This window comes from Neltuma alba, unplaced genomic scaffold (assembly GCF_004799145.2).
Source record: "Neltuma alba isolate B1F8T4 unplaced genomic scaffold, ASM479914v2 tig00012235_pilon, whole genome shotgun sequence".
Classification (NCBI taxonomy): Eukaryota; Viridiplantae; Streptophyta; class Magnoliopsida; order Fabales; family Fabaceae; genus Neltuma; species Neltuma alba.
The window spans coordinates 79,675-106,248 of NW_021636765.1; the positions used below are offsets into that span (position 1 = coordinate 79,675).

At 33.7% G+C, this 26,574-nt stretch overlaps 3 protein-coding genes across 6 annotated transcripts; 1 reads left to right on the forward strand and 2 right to left on the reverse strand.

Annotated features, from left to right (window-relative positions):
- Positions 1-4,280: 4,280 nt before the first annotated feature.
- On the forward strand, positions 4,281-5,018 carry LOC114725247 (senescence associated gene 20-like). The gene has a single exon (XM_028911731.1). The coding sequence runs from the start codon at positions 4,281-4,283 to the stop codon at positions 4,821-4,823; it is 543 nt and encodes a 180-aa protein (XP_028767564.1). The 3' UTR covers positions 4,824-5,018.
- Positions 5,019-8,063: 3,045 nt separating this feature from the next.
- On the reverse strand, positions 8,064-18,914 carry LOC114725251 (D-alanine--D-alanine ligase). Of its 3 annotated transcripts, XM_028911733.1 has the most exons (25): positions 18,727-18,888; positions 18,338-18,629; positions 17,998-18,069; positions 16,428-16,471; positions 16,208-16,319; positions 16,011-16,082; positions 15,508-15,570; positions 15,254-15,331; positions 15,066-15,158; positions 14,728-14,847; positions 14,473-14,559; positions 14,142-14,351; positions 13,992-14,039; positions 13,339-13,593; positions 12,923-13,029; positions 12,294-12,538; positions 11,795-11,863; positions 11,322-11,386; positions 11,048-11,217; positions 10,844-10,922; positions 10,352-10,607; positions 9,688-9,733; positions 9,092-9,200; positions 8,811-8,873; positions 8,064-8,341 (listed from the first exon to the last, which is right to left on the reverse strand). In XM_028911733.1, exons 1-25 carry the CDS (start codon positions 18,849-18,851, stop codon positions 8,258-8,260), a joined length of 2,964 nt encoding a protein of 987 aa, XP_028767566.1. In that variant the 5' UTR covers positions 18,852-18,888; the 3' UTR covers positions 8,064-8,257. The 3 variants fall into 3 exon arrangements, with proteins under 3 accessions (XP_028767566.1, XP_028767567.1, XP_028767568.1); XM_028911734.1 differs by lacking the exons at positions 8,064-8,341; positions 8,811-8,873; positions 9,092-9,200; ... (1 more) ...; positions 10,352-10,607; positions 10,844-10,922 and having other exon boundaries at positions 11,063-11,204; positions 18,727-18,901; XM_028911735.1 differs by lacking the exons at positions 8,064-8,341; positions 8,811-8,873; positions 9,092-9,200; ... (4 more) ...; positions 11,322-11,386; positions 11,795-11,863 and having other exon boundaries at positions 12,330-12,386; positions 18,727-18,914.
- Positions 18,915-21,971: 3,057 nt separating this feature from the next.
- LOC114725254 (alpha-soluble NSF attachment protein) lies at positions 21,972-26,345 on the reverse strand. Of its 2 annotated transcripts, none has more exons than XM_028911742.1 (9): positions 26,062-26,345; positions 25,837-25,886; positions 25,679-25,751; positions 25,309-25,388; positions 24,994-25,142; positions 24,518-24,677; positions 24,387-24,434; positions 24,110-24,190; positions 21,972-22,451 (listed from the first exon to the last, which is right to left on the reverse strand). In XM_028911742.1, the coding sequence occupies exons 1-9, from the start codon at positions 26,204-26,206 to the stop codon at positions 22,371-22,373; spliced, it is 867 nt and encodes a 288-aa protein (XP_028767575.1). In that variant the 5' UTR covers positions 26,207-26,345; the 3' UTR covers positions 21,972-22,370. The 2 variants fall into 2 exon arrangements, with proteins under 2 accessions (XP_028767575.1, XP_028767574.1); XM_028911741.1 differs by having other exon boundaries at positions 24,994-25,145; positions 26,062-26,343.
- Positions 26,346-26,574: the final 229 nt, after the last annotated feature.

The following is a 26,574-nucleotide window of genomic DNA, read 5'->3' on the forward strand; positions in this document are numbered from 1 at the left end:
AACCTACCTATCATTATATATCATCACCCCTTTTTAGTCTCTGTCCACATTTTATTCCAGCAGCTATTTAATTAATTTAAATAGATAAAAAACCAAATAAATTACTTAATTTAAACAAATGTAACATGATCTTTCTAAACTATCTTTAGGTAATACAGTATTACATTATATATCGGTTTATAAATTAGATAAATTAGTTTATGAAAAAACAATAAATATAAGAGATAAAATGAATTAATGTTTTATGTGTAGGATGAAAAAACCAACTTTGTAATTATCATAAGTCCACAGGCTTCTCCATATTTTAATTTAGATAAGCTTCATTAATCCATTTAACGTAACCCATATACTGAATGAAAAATGATCTTGTTTATTTTCAATATCTATCCCTTATCAATAATTTCAAACCCAGAGAATGAGGCCTATAGCCACATGGTATCTGGCAGGAAGTTATTAGAGATATATGGGATTCAACTTCTCTTTACTGATAAATTTTTAACAGACAAGAAGAACAAATAAGAGTGAAACCTTAGATAGATACATGGAAGCCACCGAACTAATAAGAGTAAAACCTTAGATAGTGGTGGATGCATGCAGCTTCCATCATTTGTCTGTTTCGGTCGGGTCCCTTCAACTCTCACCTCCATGCATCTAGCCATCTTCCTTCCCTTTCAAATCTATCCTTTTCAAAACATTATTACACACACACACACACACACACACACACTTTCTTGAAAGACATATTCATCAAACCAACTAAAAAGTGAACATACTCCTCCGGTCCTAATTATAAGACCCAATTGACTTATTTGAGGAGATTAAGGAAGTAAGTTAAGTTGGTTATTTATAATAAATAAGTGTTGTCATTCCTAAAATATCCTACTAATTAAGTATATTGGCTAAAACTATCATTATTAGAAGGATTATCTTGGAAAAAAATGCATAAATATAAGAGATAAAATGGATTGGGTCTTATAATTAGGACCAAATAAAAAGTCAAATTGGGTCTTATAATAAGGACCGGAGGAGTACATCGGTAATGAACTCATAATACTCCTCCGGTCCTTAATATAAAACCCATTTAATTAATTTGATTAGATTAAGGAAGTTAGGTAAGTTAGTTAATTATAAGAAAAGTGACACATTTTTCCTAAAATACCATAATCATCTTTCTTAATACCCTCTCTCATTCTTTTACTTGATTATGGTTGAGGGAGTATCTATAGGGGTAATTTAGAGAAAATTGATAAATATAAGAAATGGGTCTTATATTTAGGACCAAAACTAACTCAACAATTGGGTCCTATATTAAGGACCAGAGGAGTATAATAACATAGAAAAGTTATGGGTTTGATTCCGCCTGCAATCTTTATTATTTATGATAATTACATTCTAGAATGTTTTATGTTTAATTCCGAGGGTTAGAGTTGAGGCTATAAATAGCCTTGAATACATTTCATTTTGCACGTTTTATGATTTGAATAAACAGATTATTAAATCTCTCTCTCTTTTCTGAATTCTTTTCCCCTTTTATTTGTGTGGTATCCCTCCTCTCTTGTTGTCCTCCCGCCTTTAATCTCTCTCTCTCTCCTTTCTCTTTCTCCCCTTCCCCGTCTTGCATTACCATTAGTGCCTGCATTTTTAAATATAGAAAACATGCACACTTAACATCAACTTCGACTAAAATTGCCTGTCTAATATTTAGGAATTTTTAGAAAGATAATGAAGAATAACGAACAAGTATGTGAGGCGTGTATGGGTGTTATATATTGATGAGGTTTGACGGTGGTTGTGTGGGGTTTAATTTGCTGTGAATGTGATTGATAGGACCAAGAATGTTGAAACTACATGTACACGAGGGGCTTTTTAATGCCTCAATAGTTGGATCCAACTGTTTCTCTTAATTTCCTTGTCTATCAATTATTAGACCGTATCCGATATTTAATATAAGAGTTATTTTTTTATCTTATTTAAAAGGGACTTTCAACATATTTCATACAGACCAAGAAAAATTTTTAATTGCATTAACTCTTCATTAAAATATAATAACTTTCTAACTTTATCTTTATTTAATATATACACTTATTTTAAAAAAAAGAATTATCTATACTATAATAAATGAAGAATAAAATAATTCATTCATGCTAAAATTTTAATGAAATGACTTATAAATAGGACCAAGAAAAACTTCTGCTCTCCACCTTATAAATAGGATTAAAGGAATACTTAATTGATCTGAATAGATTAAGAAAATTAAGTTTATTATTTATAATAAATATGACTTAATTTTCTTAAACTATCATTTTTAATCATGACTACTCTTATATAGAAACCTAGCCCCTTAATATATGTTATCAATTTGGATACTTTAAAGAATGAATTACAAATTTGAGAGATAACATAGATTGATGTCTTATATTTATGACTAAATTTAATCTTTAATTAGCTTTATATTAAAGACCAAAAGTAGCATACAGCATCTTGCCTTATGTTAACCATTTGAGTTTTTTTTTTCCTTTTTACATGCACACATCACCTAGCATAAACTTGTCTAATCTATTTAGAATGTTTTATAAGCAGTTTTTCAATCATGATTTACGAAATACGAGATAAGTATGTGAAATTTTTTTTATCTCAGTTTACATGAAACATATTTAGAAATAGCTATATAAGCAGATCCATATGGGCGCTAAATCTTGGCGGATGTGCATGGGGCTTTTATTCTAAAGTGAAATGCAGTGAATAACATTAAAGTTATTGTTTAATTTGGTGTAAGGAGAAACATTTGCCAGGGCTCCACTACAATCATGTTGATTTCGATGTGAATGATTCAATTGTACGAGTCTTGAATTTCTTCCACATATATCTGTATGTGGCCCCTTCATTATTTAATTCATACACGTACCAGACCAAATCATTGGCTACAAAATATTTTCCACTCTCTCTTTTTGCTTCCTCTATATTCCTGACCGAGGAAATGCACACAGTTTGATTTGGTGTTTGGATTAACTATTTTTTCAAATGATTTTGCCGTGTTTGAAATAAATATGTGAGAGAAATTTAATTTTGATTTGCGTAAAAGTAATTTTTTAAGAGTTTTTAAAGGTTCAATTCCCAAACTCCCCTACTAGATATTACTACTTTTGATTTTATAGATATTAAGAAAATTAGTTAAATTAATTATTTGCAATATATATGTATTAGTTTCTTTAAAATATCTTATTTAGTAATATGATGTACAAGAGTGTGATATCAACAAAAAACTACTCCCTCCGTTCCTTATTATAAGAGACGAATAACCGAATTAGGTTGATCAAAAAAACAGTTAAAATTAGTTAAGAACAATTAATATGTAAAAAGTATAATTTTTTTTCTAAAAATGCCCTCATTAATAAGGAGAGAGAATATGAGAGAGAACAATGGTAATTTATTAAAAGAAAGAGAAGTGGGAAGGAGAGAGAGTGTGAGTTGGAGACAATAAATATGGGTAAATAGGAAATCAACACAAAAAGTAGAGACAACTTTTAAGTGTCTCTTATATATAGAAACATGCTATAAGCACCAAATGTCTCTTATAATAAGGAACGGAGGGAGTAATAAACTAACCCATATCACATTGGGAAACTGTACGTCGTTCGTTCATGATTATGATGGACAAGAGTCCTAATATTATTTTTAGGACCCAACCTAAGAATTCATTCTTAATGAAAAAAGAATATTGAAAGCAACGGATTTATCTCTTTCACTCATTTCCAGACTACCGTTGGCATCAAAGAGGCAACACGTACTGGACAAAACAATGAGAACATCGATCCTTCATATTCCAAAACTGAAGTCCTAGTTAAACCTTTTAGATTATACATACCTAAAACATCCCATCCAATTAAAGAATATTTTAATTTAAATAATAATTTAATTAACAATGTCATGATAAATATTTGAGGGTTCCATTTTGTTTTGTTGCTTTCAAAATAATACTGTGACAAAATTTTGGGGGTATCTACGTACTGGGTATTCCCATGTTTGGTTTGCACATAAATTCGGCCGAGAAGCTTAATAACAATGATCAATACTTTATTATCCTTTTATTTGGATGTTTAACTTATTTTGTCATCTGGGAGAAAATCCACACCGTCCGATCTCCAATCTCCACCGTCTATGCATTCTTTGACCTGTTCCTCCCACTTATAGTCCTATAAATACATCCAATTAAGCACTTGACCAGCATGCCCATGCACTAAGAAAGAGTAAGCGACTTCCCAATAGTCACAGCCCAAGAAATGCCAGCCAACGGCGATGTGGAGCTGACCACTCCGGTGAAGGCAGCCCCGGAGATGAACCAGAGGTTAGACGTGGCAGTGCAGAACAGGGCAACGGTGGAGGCACTGTACAAGGCGTTGTTGGGACAGGGGCACATGGACAAAGTGGCCAAGTTGATAGCAAATGACCTGGAGTATTGGTTCCATGGTCCACCGGGGAGACAGCACATGATGAGGATTCTGACCGGTGAGACGGCACCGAACAAAGCCGGCTTCCAGTTCGAGCCGAGGAGCGTGACGGCCATCGGCGACTGCGTTATCACGGAGGGCTGGGAGGGACAGGCGTATTGGGTGCACGTTTGGACGTTGAAGAATGGGTTGATCACAAAGTTCAGAGAGTACTTCAACACTTGGCTGGTCGTGAGGGACCTGAGGGAAACTCCGGCGGCACCGGTGGCGTGGGTGGAAGAAGATCAAAAGCAGGTGGAGAAGATAACGTTGTGGCAGAGTCAGCCTCGTGATCTCTACCGCCGATCACTTCCGGGATTACTCTTGGCCATTTAGCCACAATAATATCATCATTTTGATCTTTTTATAAACCAAAAAAGTGTACTTAGCATTTAATAACACGTTCATTTTCAAAAACTCAACAAATAGCGTCAAGCATTGTGAGTTCGGTACTGTATTTGGAATGTGTGGGTCAAATCGTCAAGTGCTCCGAAAAATAAATTTGAGAGAAAACAATAATAATGACTGTGTCAGAAAAAGAGAGAGAAAAACTATGAAGAATAAAGAAGCTTGAAGAAGCATATGCCGTAGTATATACATGGAATATATATTCTTGTGTTTTTAATATTTAATTTGCCTTCCTTTTCTTTGTGTCTTGCTTCTTTTTTGGAAGGGCCTTTCTTGTATTATTGTGGAAAAAGTGAAGTCATTTATCGCGAATTAACTTTCTTAGTTTAGAAGATCCATCATCCCACTTGATTCACCCTCTCTGTTACAAGGGGATTGACCCCAAAAGAGGAAATAGATTCTTATAAATTCATATTTGAAACATGTTAAAAGTAAAATGTAGAGGTTTCATAGAGTTTGACTTAAAAGTATATGTGTATATTGAAAAAGGAAAAAAAAAAAAACATAACACCCAAGCATTCATGACTTAGTGGTAAGAAGCTCGGTTTTGTTGGTTAAATATTATAGATTTGATCTCACTTGCAACTGTTTAGCTTGCTTTTTATGCTAATGATAATAATAAAGAACTTTATTAAAAAAATCAATAAAACTTTTGGGTGGGTTGAGGATGTTCGCAGCGTGTAATATAGTGAGAAGCTTGGCCATATGACTCTATAATGAATAATTAAATAAATAGTATGTCAGCGTCTACAGACACACACATATGGAATAAATCATTTATACTTGTACTACTCCTATTCTTAATACTCCTCCGGTCCTTATTATAAGACCCAATTTGACTTTCTATTTGGTCCTAATTATAAGACCCAATCATTTTGTCTCTTATATTTATGCATTTTTTTCCAAGATAATCCTTCTAATAATGATAGTTTTAGCCAATATACTTAATTATCAAGGATATTTTAGGAATGACAACACTTATTTATTATAAATAACCAACTTAACTTACTTCCTTAATCTCCTCAAATAAGTCAATTGGGTCTTATAATTAGGACCGGAGGAGTATAAAAGTTAGTTGACTAATTTGAGTAGATTAAGAAAATTAGTTAAGTTATTTATTTGTAATAAATAAGTACTACCTCCGGTTCTTAATATGAGATCTTGTTTGACTTTTATTTTAGTTTTAAATATAAGACCCCAATCAACTTTGTTTCTCATATTTATGCTTTTTTTTTTTTCAAGATAGTCCTCCTAACAATAGTAGTTATAACCAATACACTTAATTAGCAAGAATATTTTAGGAAAGACAACATATATTTATTACAAATAACTAATTTAACTTCTTTCCTTAATCTCCTCAAACTAGTCAACTAGCTCTTATAATTAGGACCAGAGGTAGTATTATTTTTTTTTTTCTAAAATACCCTTGCTAATCATACGTCATTTGGTAAAACATTTAACATATGCAATTACTATAAGGATTATCTTCAAAAAATAAATAAATATGAGAGACAAAATAGATCAGGATCTTATATTTAAGATCAAATTGAGAGTTAAACTAGCTCTTATATTAAGGACCAGAGATACTCCCATTAACCAAGGTTAGGGGTTCGATTCTTGCTTGGGCATGGAAAACGTTAAATCTCCTGGCCAGCTATTCCACCCTTCGAAGTACCTACAAATTAGTGAATCTAGATCAGTCTGGGCCGTTGATGTACCTGAAAGATGGTCTGCCTAGGATACCGGTTGAGATCACTCAAAAAAAGAGAGACTGGAGATAGTATTTAATCAAGAATTAAGGCATAAATCTGTCTGTTCATACTGCCGCTATAATAATATTACAATGCCACGGCTGTTTATTTAAGCTAATGTTCGTTACTTTTTAATGGTGAGCCTCACGTTCATTTATATTTTATAAATTAACGGGTGTTTGCTTAAATTAACCTTCGTAGCATTTTTGCGTCATTTTAGAATCTTAGAGTATTTTTGCACCTAAATGAATATTATGGTGTTAGATGTGTGCTCGGCCCTTAATTTAACTGCCAAGTAAGCATAAATAAAACAAAACAATTAATCAAGCAAGTAGCGAGCTAGGGATTTTAACATTTTGCTAAAAAAAAAAGGGATTCTAATAAAAAAGGTATATTTCTTAAGACGGCCACAAGAACAACCCTCCCAATTAACAAGAGGCTAAGCATATCCTATTCCTATTCTCTGTTTGTTTTCAACACACGCAATGTTATAATTGGCGTATGTGATGAACTGATGATATATCTTAAACTCGAATCTTGGTTCCGTAAGCTTCAAGGTTGTTGTCGTTGACCATAAATTGACAATTTATCAATATTAATATTAATATATTAAATGTTAAATAAACCATGAACCTTAAGCTACTTGTTCTTTTAGATTTAATATTACACATAAAAAAATGCAGTTTTTTTTGCCTGAAATAAAATAAAAAAAAAATGCGGTTAACCATTTGAATTCTACAATAGCTTAAAAGCATCCATAAAATTATTTAACTAACATCGCAAGTGGAGGATGAACAACTAATTTCTTAAACAAGCCATGCAAGTTTTGGTTCATTAACGTTCTTACAGGTGTCCGCGAAGGACTAGATTTAGGACATGCTTGAAATTTAGGATGAAAGAGACATATAAAGGAAGAATTTTAAAGGCTAAGTGAAAAATCGCCTTCATTATCCCTTCTTATTTGTCGACTTCCAAATAAAGGGAAAAAAAACCACGACCAAATCTTCCCTCCCCTGGTAACATCACGAGCATACCTTGAAGCTTTTAGGTATTTGTTTAGTGTCCTCTTAATAAAATATTCTTCTGATTCTTAATTCTAGTCCTTAATGTACGATCTGATTATTCAGTTGATTTTAGTTCTAAATGTAAGATTTATTTTTCATATTTATCAATTTTTTTAAACTACCTTTATTAATACTCTTTTAACTATAATTAAATAGAAGAGAGAAAGAGGATATTAAGAAAGATGATTATAATATTTTTGAAAAAAAATTTCGATTAACTAACCTACCTAACTTTTTTAATCTAATTAAATTACTTAAACAGGTTTTATGTTAAGGACCTTGTACAATTTTTCACAACCCTTAATGCTGTATTATTGACTTCATAATATAATTATATAGAAAAACCGCCAACATTCCAGTTCAAGACGGCGCCAGTTAGGCAGTTATAGCCCATGAATCAAACCACCGTCATGGATTTTATAATTTTTACAAAATAACATCAACATTCACTAAACCACCATTGTTGAAGGCTAGAATAATTATCTGTACCACACAATACACACAGTAACAGTTACCAAGCATTTTGACAAGAACTGTGCAGAAATTCTCATGTGGAGGACCTTTCAGATGCCAAATCAAGTAGCTTGCGGAAGAACTGGTGAGGATACATAGGTGGGTTCTCTGCTAGAGCCTGAGATAAGCATTGAAAGACAAAGTCAGCTAGAATCATCAGACGAATTGGACTAATTGGTTATTAGTTATGTTCCAGTTCTTGATTTAAAATGTCTGTGTGTTTACATATAGATCCCTTTTGTTGGATTTCATTTATTTCCTTCCGTTTGACACAAGGTTTCTTCCTCCACACACAGAAATTTCAAGTCTTTCAGATATCAAAACTGTGGTTTCACACTTCATCTCCCTCAAGCCATTAGGTGGGGCAAGACATAAAAATCTACCCAAAACCAGAAGAAAATCGCTCAAATTTATGTCAATGGCCTTTACGATTTACCGACTGATTTTAAATGCAGTGTGGAATGATGGCCCCATTCAACTTTCAGATGCACCAAAGTACGTAACTGGCGAATGCCTGATCCTTGAAAATTGAAATATTGCTTGAAAGATTAAGAAAGCAAAAGAATTTTATAAGTGCAGGAACTGACCTGATGAATCAGAACAGTGGAAGGTGTCATTCCAGGCACAGTATTCACCTCTATGATTAAAACCTACAAGTCATGAAATGATGGAGGAGTAAGAAAAATAAGTTGCAAGACAAAATGACTCCTTGATGTCAACAGAAATCTGTGAGTTCAGCATAAACATTAATAGCTCCTTCATTACATATCAAGGGGCATATCTGATCTAAGCTTGAGGAGGAATCAATGATATATCAATGGAAATGAGGGAAATGAGAAAATATGCCCCAAGGAGGAGATCAACAAACCTCTCCACTGTCAACATTGACAAATGCATCAATGCGCGAAAATCCTTCTAATTGTAGGGTGTTTGCAATGAGTTCAATATTCTGCTTGCAGGTTCTCAAAGCCGCTTCACTATTACAGAGAAGAAAGAAGATATTATTCAAGAAACCATTGATAAATTCAATTATCCAGGTAAAACTAGAATTTTCAGTTCATCAACGTGTGATATGCAAGGGAGATGTTAAACCAGCTTATAGAATATTAGATATCAGTATTTATTAGATTTGGAATTGAAACTATGTTTCCAAATATCAATATACCTGCCACAGACATTTTATGGAATTATAAATTTTTTTGGGCCAATTTTAAGGAATTATAAATAGTTCTTAGGTTTAAGATATCAACCCTGATTGCAGATTTAAGGAATTATTCAGGAGCATAATGATTCCAAGTTTATACCTACTTGTAACCAGGAAAAGGCTTTACTCTGTTAAGTATGGCAATCGAATGCCAATAAAAAAAATTAGTGATGGTCTTCAAAGACTAAGGTAAACAAGAGATTCCAAGACATTAAGAGATGTAGTCATGAAAATGATCACGTAAACAAAGTAACAAGTACCTCATGATTGACAAGGGAGGTGGAGTCAGATTGATGCCTGTCCCACCTGACAGACAATATTCCAAGTGACGATTACAGATAAGCCATTGTGAAGAGTAGCAGTCAAAATAAAGGAAAACAAAATAAGAAATAAAGACAGATAAGTGGAATCCCAACCGTAATACCCCAAAAACCAAATAGATTCCCAACATAAGAGAAAGAGTAGGGAAAAAACGAGCAGGTAAAGGACAAAGTGATATTTAGGTCATTTAAAGTGATTTGATGTTTACTTTTTATATACTATCTCCGGTCCTTAATATAAGACCTTGTTTGACTTTTATTTTGGTCCTAAATATAAGACCCCAATCCACTTTGTCTCTCATGTTTATGCATTTTTGTTCAAAGTAATCCTTCTAACAATGATATTTCTATCCAATATATTTGATTAGCAAGGATATTTTAAGAAAGACAATACATATTTATTATAAATAACTGATTTAACTTCTTTCCTTAATTTCTTCAAATTAGTCAACTAGCTCTTATAATTAGGACCGAAGGTAATATTTCTCAGCTCCAATATTACATCAGAGCATGAGGGGTAATGTTTATCATTATGCTATAGTTTCTGATGTGCAAGCATTAGAATCTTTTCCCCTTTTTCTTTTTTTTTTGGGGGGGGACCAACCTTGGAATTTTTCCTCTAGTGACAAAATGTCACCAGTTTCCTTAACAGTGACACTAGGACTAAGAGAGTGCATAGAGCCACGTTTGCCTATAACACCAACAGTTACTTCCACCCATCTACTGTCCCCTTTCCACATGAGGTTGCGCCCAGTCCCATTCTTATCTTTGGATGTGACAACTATTTCATCAGTCTCTATGAAAGGTTCAAAGATCAAAACCTCTGGAGGAGGATTTGGCATCTCAATCATGCCATGTGCCTGAGCACCGAGAAAAAAACGAGAGATAAGATGTCATGTAATAAAAAAAAATAAAAATGAAGAGTTCTCATTCGTATAAATAAACTTTCAGGTGAGCTTTGAGAATAGGAAGGAAGAAAAATGATCTCATAGCACGTGTGCATCATTAATTCGTTATTTTACTATCCCTTTTCTCCTCAGATGCCTTATAAAGTGAGAACCTATATAACTGGATTTCATTATTCCTAGTGCCATACCTTTGATAAGCTATTAGCAGGAATCCTTAGAAGACAGTCCTCTACTGCTTTTAGATATATCGAAAGATCCTTGGAACAACTGTATGAACAAAAGAATGTGAAGAACAATAATTGCTTTTTAAGCAAGGAATCAGAGGATGTACTGGAAACGTATAAATCACTGAATAATATGAAAACGAGCCACTAACAAGACATGCAATCTACCATAATCTGGCAACCCCAGTTGAGCAACCATCTTTTGCTGGCTTGACACACAGAGTTTCACACTGCAGCTTTGAGGTCAGCTCACACCATATATCATCTTTAGGCTTATTAAGAAGTTCAGATGTTCCCCGCACTTCCTTATTTATGGTAAGAACTCCTAAATTTCCAAGCTTTTATAACAGGGCATTACAGTCAAAAACATGTGCAATTGAGAGAAGTAATGTAAGAAAAGTCACCTTCTGTAAGGAAAAGTAAATATGATAGAAAAACATACATGTTTTAAAGCAAGAGAAGTTGCAACTTTGTCCATGCAAATCTTCGAGGCCATTGCACCAGGGCCTTCATTAGAAGAAAAAGGAGGAAAATTAGAAAGATTTTGGAAATAGGGAAACTAATTAGTACTTAAACTTTTGCTCCCTCCAGTTCTAAGTGTAAGAGCTAGTTGGAGGATTTGTTTTGGTTCTAAATGCAAGACCTCAATTTATTTTATCTCTCATTTATTATTTTTCCCCAAACAGCCTCTATTGGTTGCATGCATCAAATTGTCTAATCAACAAGGTTAGTTTTCAATGTAAATGATAAAAAAAAGGCTATTCTAGGGAGACTAATGCACATTCCTCTTTTAAAACTCACTTAACCATTTTTTTTAATTTATGTGAATTAGTAATTTAACTCGTACATTTAGAACTGGAGGGTGGATCTAATAGCCCAGCACACCAGCTGTGGAAAACTGAACAATAAACAAACCTGTATAAGGAACACCTTCGGCATCCAACAAAGATTGAAGTGTACCATCTTCACCAATGCCTCCATGCACTACATGTAACAAAAACCTTTTTAAAGACATATACACTCAATTTCTAGAACCTGCAATTCTGAAAAGTTGCCTTGCCACACATTTTACACTAGAAAACAAATACAACAGTTCTTATTAACATAGCATTCTTTGAAAACTACAAGATAACGTGGTATACTCTCCAACCCCGTCAGAACCACTGTTGAATCTTTAAATAATACCTAAGCTCTTTCTTTTTAAACTTTTTAACAAACAGTAGCAGAATAAGAAGGCATCTTGTTAACTGAAAAGGGTTAACCAAGAAGGTTCATATAGCTTGCTGGTGCACGAAGAAGTTCCATGTTGACATAAACAACTCACATCACGCATGCACATCCCCAGTAACATACAAATGGCGATTACTAACTCTTTTGCTCATATATAAGTTGAAAAAATGCTTGCAATGAGCACCTGCAATGAAAACTGTTGCTTGGACTTCCTTCGCTTGCTTGATCCACTGCCCCAGTGAAAATTTAGTGGGCAATTCGTCATCAATATCAAAGCCTGTAAACCAACTATGATCCTTCAAACCTTCCATAAGATCATTTATTACTGTCTTCCTTAAGTAAGATGTAAGTTCAACTCTGTCTGGTTCATTAGCTTCTATGCATGCAGCTAGGACCTCCTCAGTAGTATGTCGAAGCACAAGAGAATAACTGTAGAGAAAATTAATTTTGAATTGCATCATTCTTACTATATTCGGAAGATAAGACCAAGTGCTACATTAAATGTATGCTTTTCTTGTAAACTTGAACATTAGGATAGTTGAAGAAATTTGCAGTATGCTAATTTTAATAAATTAATGATTAGCTCAGGTACAAAATACTTTGAGTAATGCAACTTCCAGAATGCTTAAGTAGTTGACACCTCAACTTCTTAATTACACGTGTGCCTGTGGGTGCAAGTTGTTCTACTTAAACCTATTTTCCACCAAAATTGGATGCAGGCGCCTCAGTAGTTGTGCGTGTAGCAAATGTGGCTTTAATTGTTGTGATCAAACTGTTTAATTATTTAAAAGGGAAGACAGGATCAATACTTACGGTAAAGACCAAACTGTTCTGTTCTTTACATCATCGACCTTCTTTCCGATATCTGCTCCTGATTCATATTCACTTGTCGGAGAAAGTAGACATGGAATTACCTCAAGCTGTAAGGACAATTATTCCAATCTCAGACATAAATATCGAAGTTAAAAGAATACAACAGCTCTTACTTTAGTCATTGGTAAAGACCTAGATGTTATAATGAGGATAGATAGGACAGCTAGAATCTATATAAAAACATAATTTGTGCTTAATAATCTCAAATTCTACAGTTTATTTTTAAAAAAAAAATTTACAAGGAAGAATGAAAATTAAAACAGAGTACACAAATAAGATTCAGCATGTATACCGGTAAAACGTCACTATGTAAATTAAAGAGTAACATTGAAGTCTTATTAACCATGGATACTTACATCATTAAAAGCTTGCAAATTGAGCCATACATTTGTGCCGCTCATAAGAGATACTTGCCGTTCTGATGTATCTCCTCCAAAAATAACAAAAGCTTTCTGAGAAGCTTCACGATGAAGTAATGATTTATTAAGTTTTGAGGATTCAGACCCATTTGGCACATGACCTGTTATGCTACTGACTGATGCAATACTTGGAAACCGCAAGCAAGCATGGTGAATAATGCTCCTAAGGATATTTGTATGAGAAAAACCAACCTGTAAACATAGAAAGTATTTCGAGGAAGCAAAAGAATTATACATACATTACAATAAAGAATAAATGAAGTCAATTTGTCATCTATAAGGAATTTAACTCTTTCATCCGGTGGTTCTCCCAAAATCCTGATTCTTAAAGCATAAAATACAGTCAACCAGAGATTATGATAGATCACAGACAAAACAGGGCTGTTGACGCTGCATTTAACTTGAGATAACATTGACATAATGTCCATGTAAGGAAATAATAGCCTTGCTATATATGTAAAAACACATGTGAAAAAATAATTTGACAGGTGAAAAACAGTCCCAGACATGACAGGGAGGAACCCTGAGTATTTAGAAATATGAGGATTTAAGAATAATAAAAGAATAAAGTTAACACATCCACAAAGTACCTTAGAAGCTTGCTGAAATAGAAAACTGGTTTGTTCCATACCGCTTATCTGGCACATACAATGATATTATTATCAAGCAAAGATGAAAACAAGTTTTATCCATTTCCCCCTCTATCAAAAAAAGGAAAAAAAAAAAAAAACAGATCTCACCAGATTAATGTCTGTAAATACTATGGTACCAGGTTCGGTCCTTCCAAACCCACTTTCTGAAGACAATGATTCACAACATGAATTAGGCAAAAACCATCCATCAATACGTGCGAAATCTTGAAGGCAAAGCTTTTGGAATAATGCAGATGCCCCTTTACGAATATTTTCAATAACTTCCAAAGAAAATCGAGGAGGAGTGTGATAAGCAACCTGTGTGTAATAACTGCTTCATCCAATTAGAAAGAAAAACAGGCACAGGTTGAAATGAATTACATATTAAACAGGAAATCCAATAATCAATCACTTCATATGCATAAATACTAAAAATGACCTGTTGGGTTGGGAGATACTTCCTTCGATAATTAAATATTGCATCCTTCTCTTTCATATCAGCCGCACCACGGAATTGAAGTTCTATCTGTTCATCTAAACTTTATCGTTATTGTTACATAAAAAACATCCATCATGCATAAAATAATTGCAACTGGGATGACCAATATCTAAGAAGTCATTTCAATTAGGTTCATAATAACTTAAGAAAGAAGTGAAGGAATAGACATTATATGGGTAAAAGGACCACATTTACCTCAGTTGGAAGTAGTACAACAGGATGGCAATCTGAACCAGATCCAACATCAAGGACAATGGCTGTAAATTCACTCCCCCCTTCAAGAAATGTTTCAATGAGGACTTTATCGTCAATGCCCTATCACATTTCAAAACCAGTGAAATATATTAGTTAATACACAAGCGTGTTGCAAGTTATCACTCACCATAAGTGTAGCCAACGTGTATATGGACCTAATTCTCTTCACTATTCGTTCTCTTTGATTTGTTTCCACATTAATTGCCTCTTATTTAAAAACAAGACATCACATTATAAAACACCTGCTCCTAGTCAGGTGTTAAATTGATTAAAAGTACCTCTGACATGATTTCATTGGCTTTGACAATAGAATCAGCCACACCATAAGCAACTGTAACGCCAATGCTTGATCCTCCTATAGTTGGTTTTACCTATGGAGAAGAGATTTGAGAGTCTATAAGCATAATAAATTGCTTAACAATGACTTAACAATAGTCCCAAGTGACCATCAAATCAAGTTCCTTACCACAACTTTCCCTTGGTTGGGGTCCAACTGGTTTCTTTCAAACCAATCATATAGTTCCAGCTTGTTTGTTTCAAATCCCTGATTTCCACAATAACATCAGAAAACTCAATAGTATGTCAAGGGGGAAATTGGTAGCGTGACATAGAAACAAAACGTCGTACGAGATATTGGATGCTAGTATAATACGACACGACATGGACATATGGATTGGGGGGGGGGGGGGGGAGCAAAATATTGACAAAAACTTTCAATACCTGAACTAAGAAACTGGGTATTGTTATAAATCCATGCTTGCGGAGCAGTAAAGATGCTTCATACTGCCAATAATTTTTAAAAGGAAATTACTGGAGTCAGAAGCAAAGCCACACTAATAAATAGCTACAACGAAAACACTAAAATATTAAATAAAAGTCATCTAGATGTACACAAAATTCTCTGATGTGTCTCTAAGCTATGGAAGTTCCTCTGAATGTATTTTCAGATGATTTGCTCACATGCCACAATAAGCACGAAAATTTTTCCAGAGTATATATTTATTCACGATCTAAACGCTAAATTAAGCTTGCAAGCATAATTAGTTGCTTGAATTAAGACATTAAGTGTTTTCACTTTAGTGAACAGTGATGGAATGCATAAAATCTAATATGCGAACAGGAAAAATGTTACTAGTTCTAAAACTCAAATATTTTCTTGGTATCCTCTAACATTGCACAACAAAGAATTCACGATAAATACAACAAAGTACGCATTTCTTTACCTTGTCAAATGCTTGACGACATTCATTTGATCCGGTTCCAACAAACGGAACATTATACTGTTCCAGTAGTTCCTATAAATTCATCAAATTGAAAAATAATTCATGTTCCAACAAGTTTGAGCAGCCTAGGAGAAATAACTATGAAAATGCATATTTCAGTTAGAACATTGGTTATCAAAGGCTTTAGTATGCTACACCTGAATGGCACCATCCTCACCAAATTGACCGTGTATAACTGGAAAAACTATGTCCACAGCTTTCGCTAGATGCTTGGCAAAGTCAGATAAACTCTCGAAACTTTGGGCAAGGCTGCATGAATTAACAATCAGATCATATTAAAAAAAATGAGTGTAATTCACTCCTTGGCTTTGTGTATGAATAGATACTCAATATTTCAAAATGGCATGGCATAATAACCTTTCAAGTTTGAAATCAAAGTCCGATGGGGTGTTCGAATATACCTGCAAGAAAGATATGTAAGCGATTGCCATCCTTTGAGAGACAGGAAAAATTATCAAACTTAAATGGATGAAACAACTTGCACTATTTCTGTCCTTTTCATTTCACACATCCCCAGTTGAAGTTGTTATTTGCTTAACTGATGCCACTTATGGTCACTGTTTAATCTAGAATGTAGTGAAGTCAGTAGAAATTTTTGGAAAAACACCATGAACCTTTCAACAAACAAGATAGAAAGTTCATGTGCCCAAAACTTCTTCAACTGAAAGAAGAAAAGAACTTGTTGGAAGAGAAACAAGACAAACCTACTGCTACTACTTTTAGAAGAGAAACAGACATAAACAACGTAGTGGAAGATGCTGAAATATCGTCAAGCCAAATGTCCCCACCAAAATTCATTTTCAGTTAGTTTCATGTGCTGGAAATAACCAGAAGTTTTTCAGTTTTGTCAGAAACCTTTTTTTTTTTTTGGGGGGGGGGGGGGGAAGGGGGACTAGTAAATGCTGATTAAGAATGCTAGTAAACAATTCCAGACCACAAATTGAACAATAGCTAATAATAACAATGCTACACCACCAAAGATTCAATTAATCTTCTCTAATTAAGACCATCTAGATGTTCTAAACATCTTGTTCCTCTAGCAATGCTATGGATTCAGACTCTTAGAGCCATCCACTAGCCCAGATTTCATCTTCAACTATTTATATCAAAGAACAGTGGACCCTAGGAAACCAGATTAATGGACACAGAGGTGAACATCCAAGACCAACAACTCGTGACTTATAAATAAAAACTGTTTCATCTAGACCTTTCCATATAGTTTTGCTAATTTTACCTCAAAACGTAAAATAGCATTTTTAGTAAATTCTTAGAAAAGTAAATTGTCTGAACTCTAGAGAGAAATTCCAATGAAAAGCCTACTCCGATTGAAATGCATGTTACTTCAGGCTAATGTTAACACAGAATTATGACATTATAAGTAATTATGAACCCCAGTCCCCGCGTGACTTAATCATCATTTTCTGGATCAATTTTTCCGTTGACTGTAGCATCAGTTTCAATAATTAGTCATATTCAGTATTCTTTTAATATAAACTGGAAAATCCATTAGTAGACACAAAAGGCTACATCAGAATAAATCTTCTAAACTAACTTCATGGATCAAATTCCACCTCTTGACAAAAAGGTGGAGGATGATGAAGGATGCAAAAGTTCCCATCTAAGCTGTGGGAAAATCTAGTTAAATGGTTAGGCATGTTGCAAAAGTATTTGCCAAATCCTAAGATAAAGTAATCTAGCTTCCTCAACTATGTCCCTAAAAGAATAATTAAAGTCACATCCTCTATTAATCAGATTAACGGCTTCGACACAATCATCATATTCAGTATTGAACTGCATTGATTTCAGGTTTGGCCACAAAAAAGAAGGAAGAAAAGAAGCTAGATATGCCCTACAACATAGTTGGGTCCGTAGTTCAGAATTAAGATAGAAAAGCAGAATATTTTCAAAAAGCATACACTGAACGAACCTGAGCAGACGATATAGCATGTGCCTTGAGATTGCAATCTATATAATAGCAACTCACGTGCAAATCATCTCCCTGTCAGATAACACAAAGTATATGGAAAAAAGATTAGGAAAAGTTCATAATTTTTGTTCATGCATACGAAAACTCATTACTTACTGAACTCCCACCGGCTTTAATATCTTTTCCATCTTGTTTTTTAAATCTAAATAAAAAGGCACAACTACTAGCATTTTTGTTTCTTTAAAGCAAAGTAGCCACAATTGTGAGACCTTTCATCTTCATTCATCTAGTAAGTTCAGGATTGCAGAATTTTGTATGCAACTACGGAGCAAACTACCACCTGTATGTGATCAAGAACTGATCTAGCAGAATTGAGAGAAATCCCACGCTCTGCAGAAGGACCACCGCAGATGAGTCCAACTCTCAAGATCCTGTCTTTCTCCTCCCCTGCTTCCTGCTTCTCAAGAATTAGATCATCAACTACTTCTGTAGAGGCACGAGGAGGTACAGACATAAATGATCGCTTTCCGCAACATCGAATTAGATTCTGGTTCAAATTATAGAATTTAAGAGGGTGTGCGAAGGAGACCCTAGCATCAAATACAGTTCTAGTCTCATCCCTAGTGTAGCGGCTGCGAAACAACGAAGCAAGGTTGGAAATTTGAGAAACGGACGCCATATAGGAGGAAAACAATGTCAGGGAAGAGAAGAAAACGAGTAGGTTCAGACTTCAGAGGAAGTGAGCAAGCTTGAGTAGTCTTATAGTGACGAAGTGTGAGTGGAAGAAGAAGAAGCTTGTTGCTTTGTGAAGAAATGAAGTAGAAAATAGTATTCGGACGGCAAAAAGGCCCCATGAACCATTTTTAAAACATGATTTTTGTCTCAATACGTTGCTGATGATGCTGGAGTTTATATTCACCAGAGATTCCCACTCATTATAGAATGGACGAAACTCTAAACGGACTTCCTATTTTGTTCTGTTCACTTGACTGGATCTTTATCATCTTTTAAAAAACATACGAGCATCAAAATATGAGGGCCTTAAGTTTTAACCAACAAGAAGTAACAAAATAACTGACACTGGACGGCAGATCCCGCCTGCCATTACTGTTCCTGTCCCCTCTTCGCTCACATACACACTTGCTCCTTCCCGTCAAAACTATTATTACCTCTCGTTATTAACATAACAGTTCGTGATTTTTATTTTACTTTTAAATTTTAAATATAAAAACTTAATCTATTTTATTTATTTATTTATTTATTTTTAAGATGGTTCTTGTAATAATGTTAATTCTAATCAATATATAGTAAAGATATTTTAAAAAATATAACACTTATTTATTATAAATAATTAATTTAATTATTTTTTAATATACTAAAATTATTATATGAAGGACTAGAGATAGTAATAAAATTGTAGAATATTCATTATTATTTTTTGGTATTTAAAAATTTTTTCCTAAGAATTTTATATTTAAAACTAGGAACACTAAGAAGTTATCATGCCATTGGACGCCATAATTATTATAATACTCCTCCAATCTTTAATATAAGACCCATATTCAACTAATTTGATTAAATCAAGGAATTTAGGTAAATTAGTTATTATAAGAAATGTAATACATTTTTCTAAAATATCATAATTATTTTTCTTAATACTCCTTTTTCTTCTTTTACTTGATTATGGTTGAGGGAGTATCCATAAGAGTAATTTAGAGGAAATTGATAAATATGAGAAATGGATCTTATATTTAGAACCAAAACCAACTCAACAATTGGGTCTTATATTAAGGACCGAAAGAATATATATACATACACGTCTCGAGAGCTCTTCTCTTCCTATCCCATCCTTTTTCCTCCTCTTTTTTTTTTTTTAACCTAACCATCATATTAATATTTTAACATCTCACATTTTAATATTTTTAAAAATATTATTAAAATATTAAATTATAAAAATAAAAAATAATAAACTATAAACTCTATTAAAATTTAATTCTAATAGTTTGTAAATATACTAAATATTTTTAAAATTTTTTATATATAGTTTATAAAAATTAAAATTTAAACAGTTGAAATATGTTAATCTAAGAATTAGAAAAAAAAAAAAGATAAAAGAGGATGAAAAGGATATAAGAGAGGTTCCGACCCGCACATACACCCACCTTTGCAAATTCTATAATAAACACGCAACATCTCATAAATTTTGTTGTAATTTTTATAAATTTTTAAATTATGCAAATAATTGCTAAAATATGAAATTTACAGCAAGTAATACTAATTAATAAGTTATGAAAATGCAACTCACCTCAAACTCAATCAAATGTTGGCAAACAAAAAAACTCTAATTTTTTAAAAATAGATGAAATAATGATAATATGTATTACGACTAACTGATCGATGGAGATAATCTTTCTGATATTAAATTTTCAATCTACTCATCAAAGACTTCTTCCTATATATATACATATATATAATCAAATACAAATAGCCCTATATGCAATTCTTGAAAATATTATAACTGCCAAATTCCATTAGGTCTATTGGTACAAGATGACCCTTTCGTGACATTAGGCTTCGGATTCGATCCCCTGTTCATGCTTTGCGCCTCCCATCAAAATTTAAAAAAAAAAAAACACAAAAATAGTATAACTAATAGTGAAAATACCGGTTGTTCCTTTTAGCTTTCAAACTTAATACAGACTTTAGTGAAGAAGATGTTGGGCAAAATGAGCACTTAGGCCTGCGCAGTAGAAGCAGCCTTCCAGAAAGGGTTCTTCTTGCAGCTCCTTTAGTCTTTAACAATGAAAACGACGAGAATGATGTTCAGAAACAGAAACAAAGATGATCACCTCTGTGTTGATAAAGAAAAAATTTATTACACAAGCATACAGAAAGAAACCCGCTGAACGAGTGAAACAGATGGAACCAGACAAACAAGAGGAGAGAGACTATGTAAGCTGGAGGATTGTGATTTAGCCTTCTACCCATATGGTTTAATTGTTGTTATTTATTTTGTTAACTTTTGAATTTGATTCAAACTATTGACAAGTTATGATATACTACCTCCGGTCCTAATTATAAGAGCTAGTTGACTAATTTGAGGAGATTAAGAAAAGAAGTTAAATTAATTATTTGTAATAAATAAGTGTTGTTTTTTCTCAAATATCCTTGTTAATTAAGTGTATTGGCTAGAATTATCATTGTTAGTAGGACTACCTTGAAAAAAAAAGTATAAATATGAGAAATAAAATGGATTAGAATTTTATATTTAGGACCAAAATAAAAATCAAATAAGATCTTATATTAAGGATCAGAGGTAGTAATAGATTACAAGGAAGGGAGATTTGTTGGTTGATTTTTATTAGGACCTCAATATGAACCTTATTTATAGTGCAAGAGATGTTGAGATGAGAATTGTAGAGACAAGATCTTTATGACATGGTGTGTAGGATTTTTTCTTCTTTTTAAATTAGAGTTACCCATATTACCATTTTAAGAAGCAAAATCAAACCCGCAATTTCTTACAAGAGAATTTTCAAGCCATTAAACTATAAAGACCGTTAGTATGGCGATAGATATACATTGTCTTGCTTGGTACTATGTTTATCAGATTTAGTACAGCATACGCGTCATTTATATTTGTCTTTTTCTCTGATTTGCTGTCTGAATCAATGAATCCATGTGTGTGTAATTCCCGGGCAATATGATTTCCACATGCAACAAAGGCGCCATTCCAATCACATCTTCCAACTCGAATCATTATCTTAGCATACTTCCTTGAGTCCTTAATATAGTGACTTAATAACAACTTTACATAAATTAATAAAATTAGTTATTTAATATAAAATAACAAAATTATCATCAGCAAAAGTTATTAGTTAGAGACATTTAGTTAATTAGCTAGGAGTTTCATAATTACTTAGGGATAATGGATGAAAAAAAATTAATACTTTAACAAAACATGTAATATCCATGGAAAAAAAAACACGTAATATTATGAAAGAGGTGCTTGTAATAAGTACAAGAAGAACTGTGATTTTATAGACACGGCATTATTTAAGGAAAGGGGATTCACCAGCCCACTAAAACATTATCAAGTGGTTGCCAATAGGAGGGGAAAATATGATATCTGAGGTATTCCATATACAAATGATACACCAGAGAGACACAGTTCAAAGAAGTGTTCTTCTCAATCTATAGCTATACGCACACGCATCAAGTGGTTGTGAAGAGAACTCGAGAGAACTTATTCCTGTGATCTTCTGTATTAAATGATAAGGGCATCACAAATAATAGAAATAACAGATACCTAACCACTGGCCTTTACAAAGCTGATATTAGTTTCATTTTTAAGAAATTCAATAGTAACTGATTCACGTCAAATCATCCTCCTCCATTTCTTTTGCCTTCAGAGCTTCCTTTACTCTCAATAAAAGGGTGGCCTTCCAAGGATCCTACACGGAGATGTTTAAGTTACAAACATACAGAGTAACAAGTATAAACTAGAACATAATAGTAATGAGACTCTAGAAAAGTTAATAGGATGTTTTGGCATTCTACCTCGTTATTGTCCTTTCATATATATCTAGGTATGCAAGATGCCCATTTAACTATGAACAAGCAAAGCATGGGCATCTACAGATCAGACAGAATTAGGGTATGCAGTCTGTGCACGGAAAGAACTTTACATTGTATGAACATATGATTCCCAAAAGTCACACAAGGCACAATCATCATTAAAAATCTGTGCAAATAACATATTCTTAACAACGGCTGCATCAAGTAAGGATGTTTACCATTCCTTTTCAGATTAACTGGTTAGGCATATTAATGTGCAAGGCATGCCATGTAGGCATGTAGGGCCATCAAGAGCCGTGAAGGCAAAAACAAAAGCATGTTAAGGCAAACTAATCAAAGGAGGAGTAAACTTAGAAGAGAAATTTTTCATTTTCAAGCAATTGACATCAAACTGTTCAATAGAAATGCAACAGGCATAAATTTTTACACCTCAGTATAGCATGATTGGGTCTTTTATAAAAGTTTCTCCACCTCTCATATTTTTTATTGCAGAAACTCATAATAAACAATTTAGGGACTTTACCTAACTCTTGTCCTTTATCGAAACATAAGAAAGATAAGTTAAGACACGCTGATGTCAGATCTAAGATAGATGTAACCTTATTTAAAGAAAAGATGAGGAAGAATCAACCAAGGCTGGTTGGCTAAGATACATAAAATGTAGAACCAAATACTTTCCCATCTACAACCCTAACAAAGAAATGGATGAGCACAAGAATTCAAATAGTAGAATCCAAGAGGAAGGAACGAGAACGGGTGTAATGGATAATAGTAATTAAGCATACAAGACCAGAGGGTTTACAGGAAAGGAAAAGGAAGACATGCATCGGATCAACATATTTCATTTGAGACTTTTGTTGCTGGGTTGAGGAGCTTGGAAATTGGGATTCAAGAGTAAGGTCATTTATCATTATTCCTCAGACCAAAGCTTTAGTATTTACAATATACTTTCAGAAACGTCCAATATATATATGGGAGGAAACAGAGAGATAGAAGTCGAGGCATTTTTATCTAACTTGGCAAGATTCAATGCAGAGATCGATCTGAATAAATCTCCAACCTTTCTACAGAATAATCATTTTTAGATATCAAGCTATCAATATGTAATTCTGCTACTTAAAATTCAATGCAGAAAAAGAAATTATAAAGCTACTTTAAAAAGAAAAAAAAGTATTACAATCACCACATGAACAAGAGGAACAAGCTTTATTTCTCTAAGTGTTTGTTTGGATTAGTTTAAGTAATTTTGTATTGCACGAGATAGATATGTTAAGAAGAACTTTGTTTTGTAAAGCGTAAAAGCATTTTTTTTAGCGTTCTCAAACAAACACACAGGTGATGTTGGTGACGCTGATCGTATAATGCTATAGGGTTCTATCAACAATCATTCATAGAATTGTTTTTATTTTTTCAAAAGAAGAATACCGTTGAGGAGATCAACATTTCATGATATTTTTTTTACCACTCGGCATGTGAATGAGAAAAACTTGTTTTAAAGAATTTACATTCATTGACACCGGAAAGTTAAATATACCAGTCGGGTTATGCTATCAAATTCCTTGACCACTCCTGTAAATTTTGCAACATCTTCCTCATCAATTGCAGATGCCAAATCCTGAAAGGTGATAACACTTTTCAAATGATATAGAACAACAATTCTATAAATGGCTACAAAATGTTAACAAGCTGTGCAGATAGCAGTAACTGCATAGCAACTTTTATTGTTAACTTCGATCTATCCAAAGGTGAGATAATTTAAATAGGGTTTTTTTTGGGGGGAGTCAACATTACTAGCCAAATCGAACACTTACAGCTAAAAATTTGTACTCACGAACTCTGGAGAAAGTTGGATCCAAGTCCTACATGATCAATTAAGTGTGTTATATCAAGTGTTACAGTAAAACATCAACATCTCTTCCAAAAAGACGTCACTTTAAAAGACCTGATATCGCTCCAAGGAGTTGGTAATTGCAACAATATCCCCTCGGCAAAGCTGGCAAAGGCCAGCATTAAGAAGATGTCCTCTAACTCCATATTTCAGTAAATTATTATTCAGTGACTGTCGAGCAATATCTTCAAATATGTCTATTGCCTTCTGATACCTGGATATTGATGAATATCAAGTAGATCAATATACTTCAATATGTATCACATGTCACTTATTCACTACATCCATAATTTTCAATGGCAATAAAACATTTTTATACATTCTAACGTATGTGCTAAAGGAAAATCAGATGGCACGATTAACCTTAGTGAAATTAGATGACAACTCCTGGCATTTTAAAGATGAGAACGAGATGGAATTCCAAAGATGCACGCAAAATATTTTAGATTGACTGTTAAAGCTATATGAGGATAATTTCCATCATAAAAGTGTCAAAGTACATTATTGAAAACAGGCAGAAAAGTTCTCACTGTTGAAGTTGAGCAGAAAACTGTGCAACTTTCAATTTGCACTGGTTGGCAGAGGTTGTCGCATCGGCAAGTTCAAAAAATTCAGCAGCCCTGTCAAAATATAAACTGGCATTCTCTATGTCTTGATCAACCTCATACAGTTCACCAATCTCCTAAATTCAGGAAAGAAAAAATTCACCTTACTGTCAGCTCTCATAATTGTTATTAGTAGACCTTTATGAAGGCAGCAAAATAGCAGAACACACTTAAAACAGAGAGTTATCAAAGGACTAGGCGAAGCAAAGCATAGAACGGTACCAAATAAACACAAAGTACCTTGCAGTATCTCGCAGCTATGCTGTGCCTACCAATCTCAGTATAAAGGTTAACTGCTTGATCTAAGCATGATATGGCTCCTAGATACGGATTAAAACAATATAACGTTAGCTTAAACTTATTGGAAATAGAACAATCACAATGGTCATCGTGTCCATTAAACTATTCACTTATTGATTTAAAAACCAAAATTCCCAAACTATAGCTAATCTCCTGAATTATCGATCTATAACCCCTGGCACATGAACGATGGATACAGAAAAGATTCAAGCAGTGAAGATTGCAGGTTATTGAAAAATCTCCATGAGTATATTTCTTACTCGATAGTTAACGCTCACACTCTAGTATGTAACAAAATTTTATAGCGCACCTTTTGTGGATGTTTTCTTGTAGCAGTGGCCAGCATTCACATAAGCACCAGCAGCTTCATGTTTGCTTTCTAACTGTATATGTAAGTAAAAAGGACTGCTGAATTAACCCAAGAAAAATGGCGCAAAATAGGCTTATGAACATATTATGCCGACAGACCTTCAGATGGCACTTGGACAACTTGACGAAGACAGACCCTGCTCTGTCCCCTGAACAAGAGTTTGAAACACATCTTAAGCTAGCTATATGACTATTTTTTTGGACTCAACTAGCTATATATATAAGTATGAAGAATATAGCAGAACTCGGAAATTAAAAATTTTCAAGTTTGTAACTAAAAAACTTCCAAGACAGTGAGAAAATCAAGAGAAGCGAAATACGAACAAGATTTCCCGAGTTTGAAGGAATTGGCGGACTTTTCGAACAACTCAGCAGCATCTTCGTATTTGGAGCCGAGTAAGGTCCAGCCACTGATCTTCTTCTCTGCCCTCTTCTCGAGATCCTGTCCTTTCGCTATGAGATCGGCCATTGCAGGGTCCTTCTCTCTCCTCTAGGGTGGGAGAGAAGGTTTGAGAAGAATGGAATGGTATAAACGTATAAGCGCGTTGTGAATCGTCAGAAGCTTAATGGAAGGAAAAATCAAAGACAACAATCTCAATGACTCTACCATTAAGCAATAACTGAAGTCTGAACAGTAGGAACTCCCATTCTGCACTCCACCGCGCTGATCCGATGACGATGCCCCCAGGAATTCTTGAAACGACTCCCCGTTTAGCTGATGTTGTCGAAACGACTCGTAGTTTTGTTCTGATGAGGTGCCGATGCCGGAAATGATTATGATAAATTTATGGGAAAATTACTGTAGAGTCCCACAGAAGAGAATTTACTACTGAAAGA

Coding starts and splice junctions, on each gene's coding strand:
- LOC114725247 (XM_028911731.1), top strand. CDS start 4,281: ATGCCAGCCAACGGCGATGTGGAGCTGACCACTCCGGTGAAGGCAGCC.
- LOC114725251 (XM_028911733.1), bottom strand. CDS start 18,851: ATGGGGCCTTTTTGCCGTCCGAATACTATTTTCTACTTCATTTCTTCA. Junction 16,320..16,427: donor TTTGATTTCAAACTTGAAAG/GTTATTATGCCA, acceptor TAATTCATGCAG/CCTTGCCCAAAGTTTCGAGA. Junction 14,040..14,141: donor TATTTACAGACATTAATCTG/GTGAGATCTGTT, acceptor TGTATGTGCCAG/ATAAGCGGTATGGAACAAAC.
- LOC114725254 (XM_028911741.1), bottom strand. CDS start 26,206: ATGGCCGATCTCATAGCGAAAGGACAGGATCTCGAGAAGAGGGCAGAG. Junction 25,389..25,678: donor CAAGAAAACATCCACAAAAG/GTGCGCTATAAA, acceptor ATCCGTATCTAG/GAGCCATATCATGCTTAGAT. Junction 25,146..25,308: donor TAGCTGCGAGATACTGCAAG/GTACTTTGTGTT, acceptor TCCTGAATTTAG/GAGATTGGTGAACTGTATGA.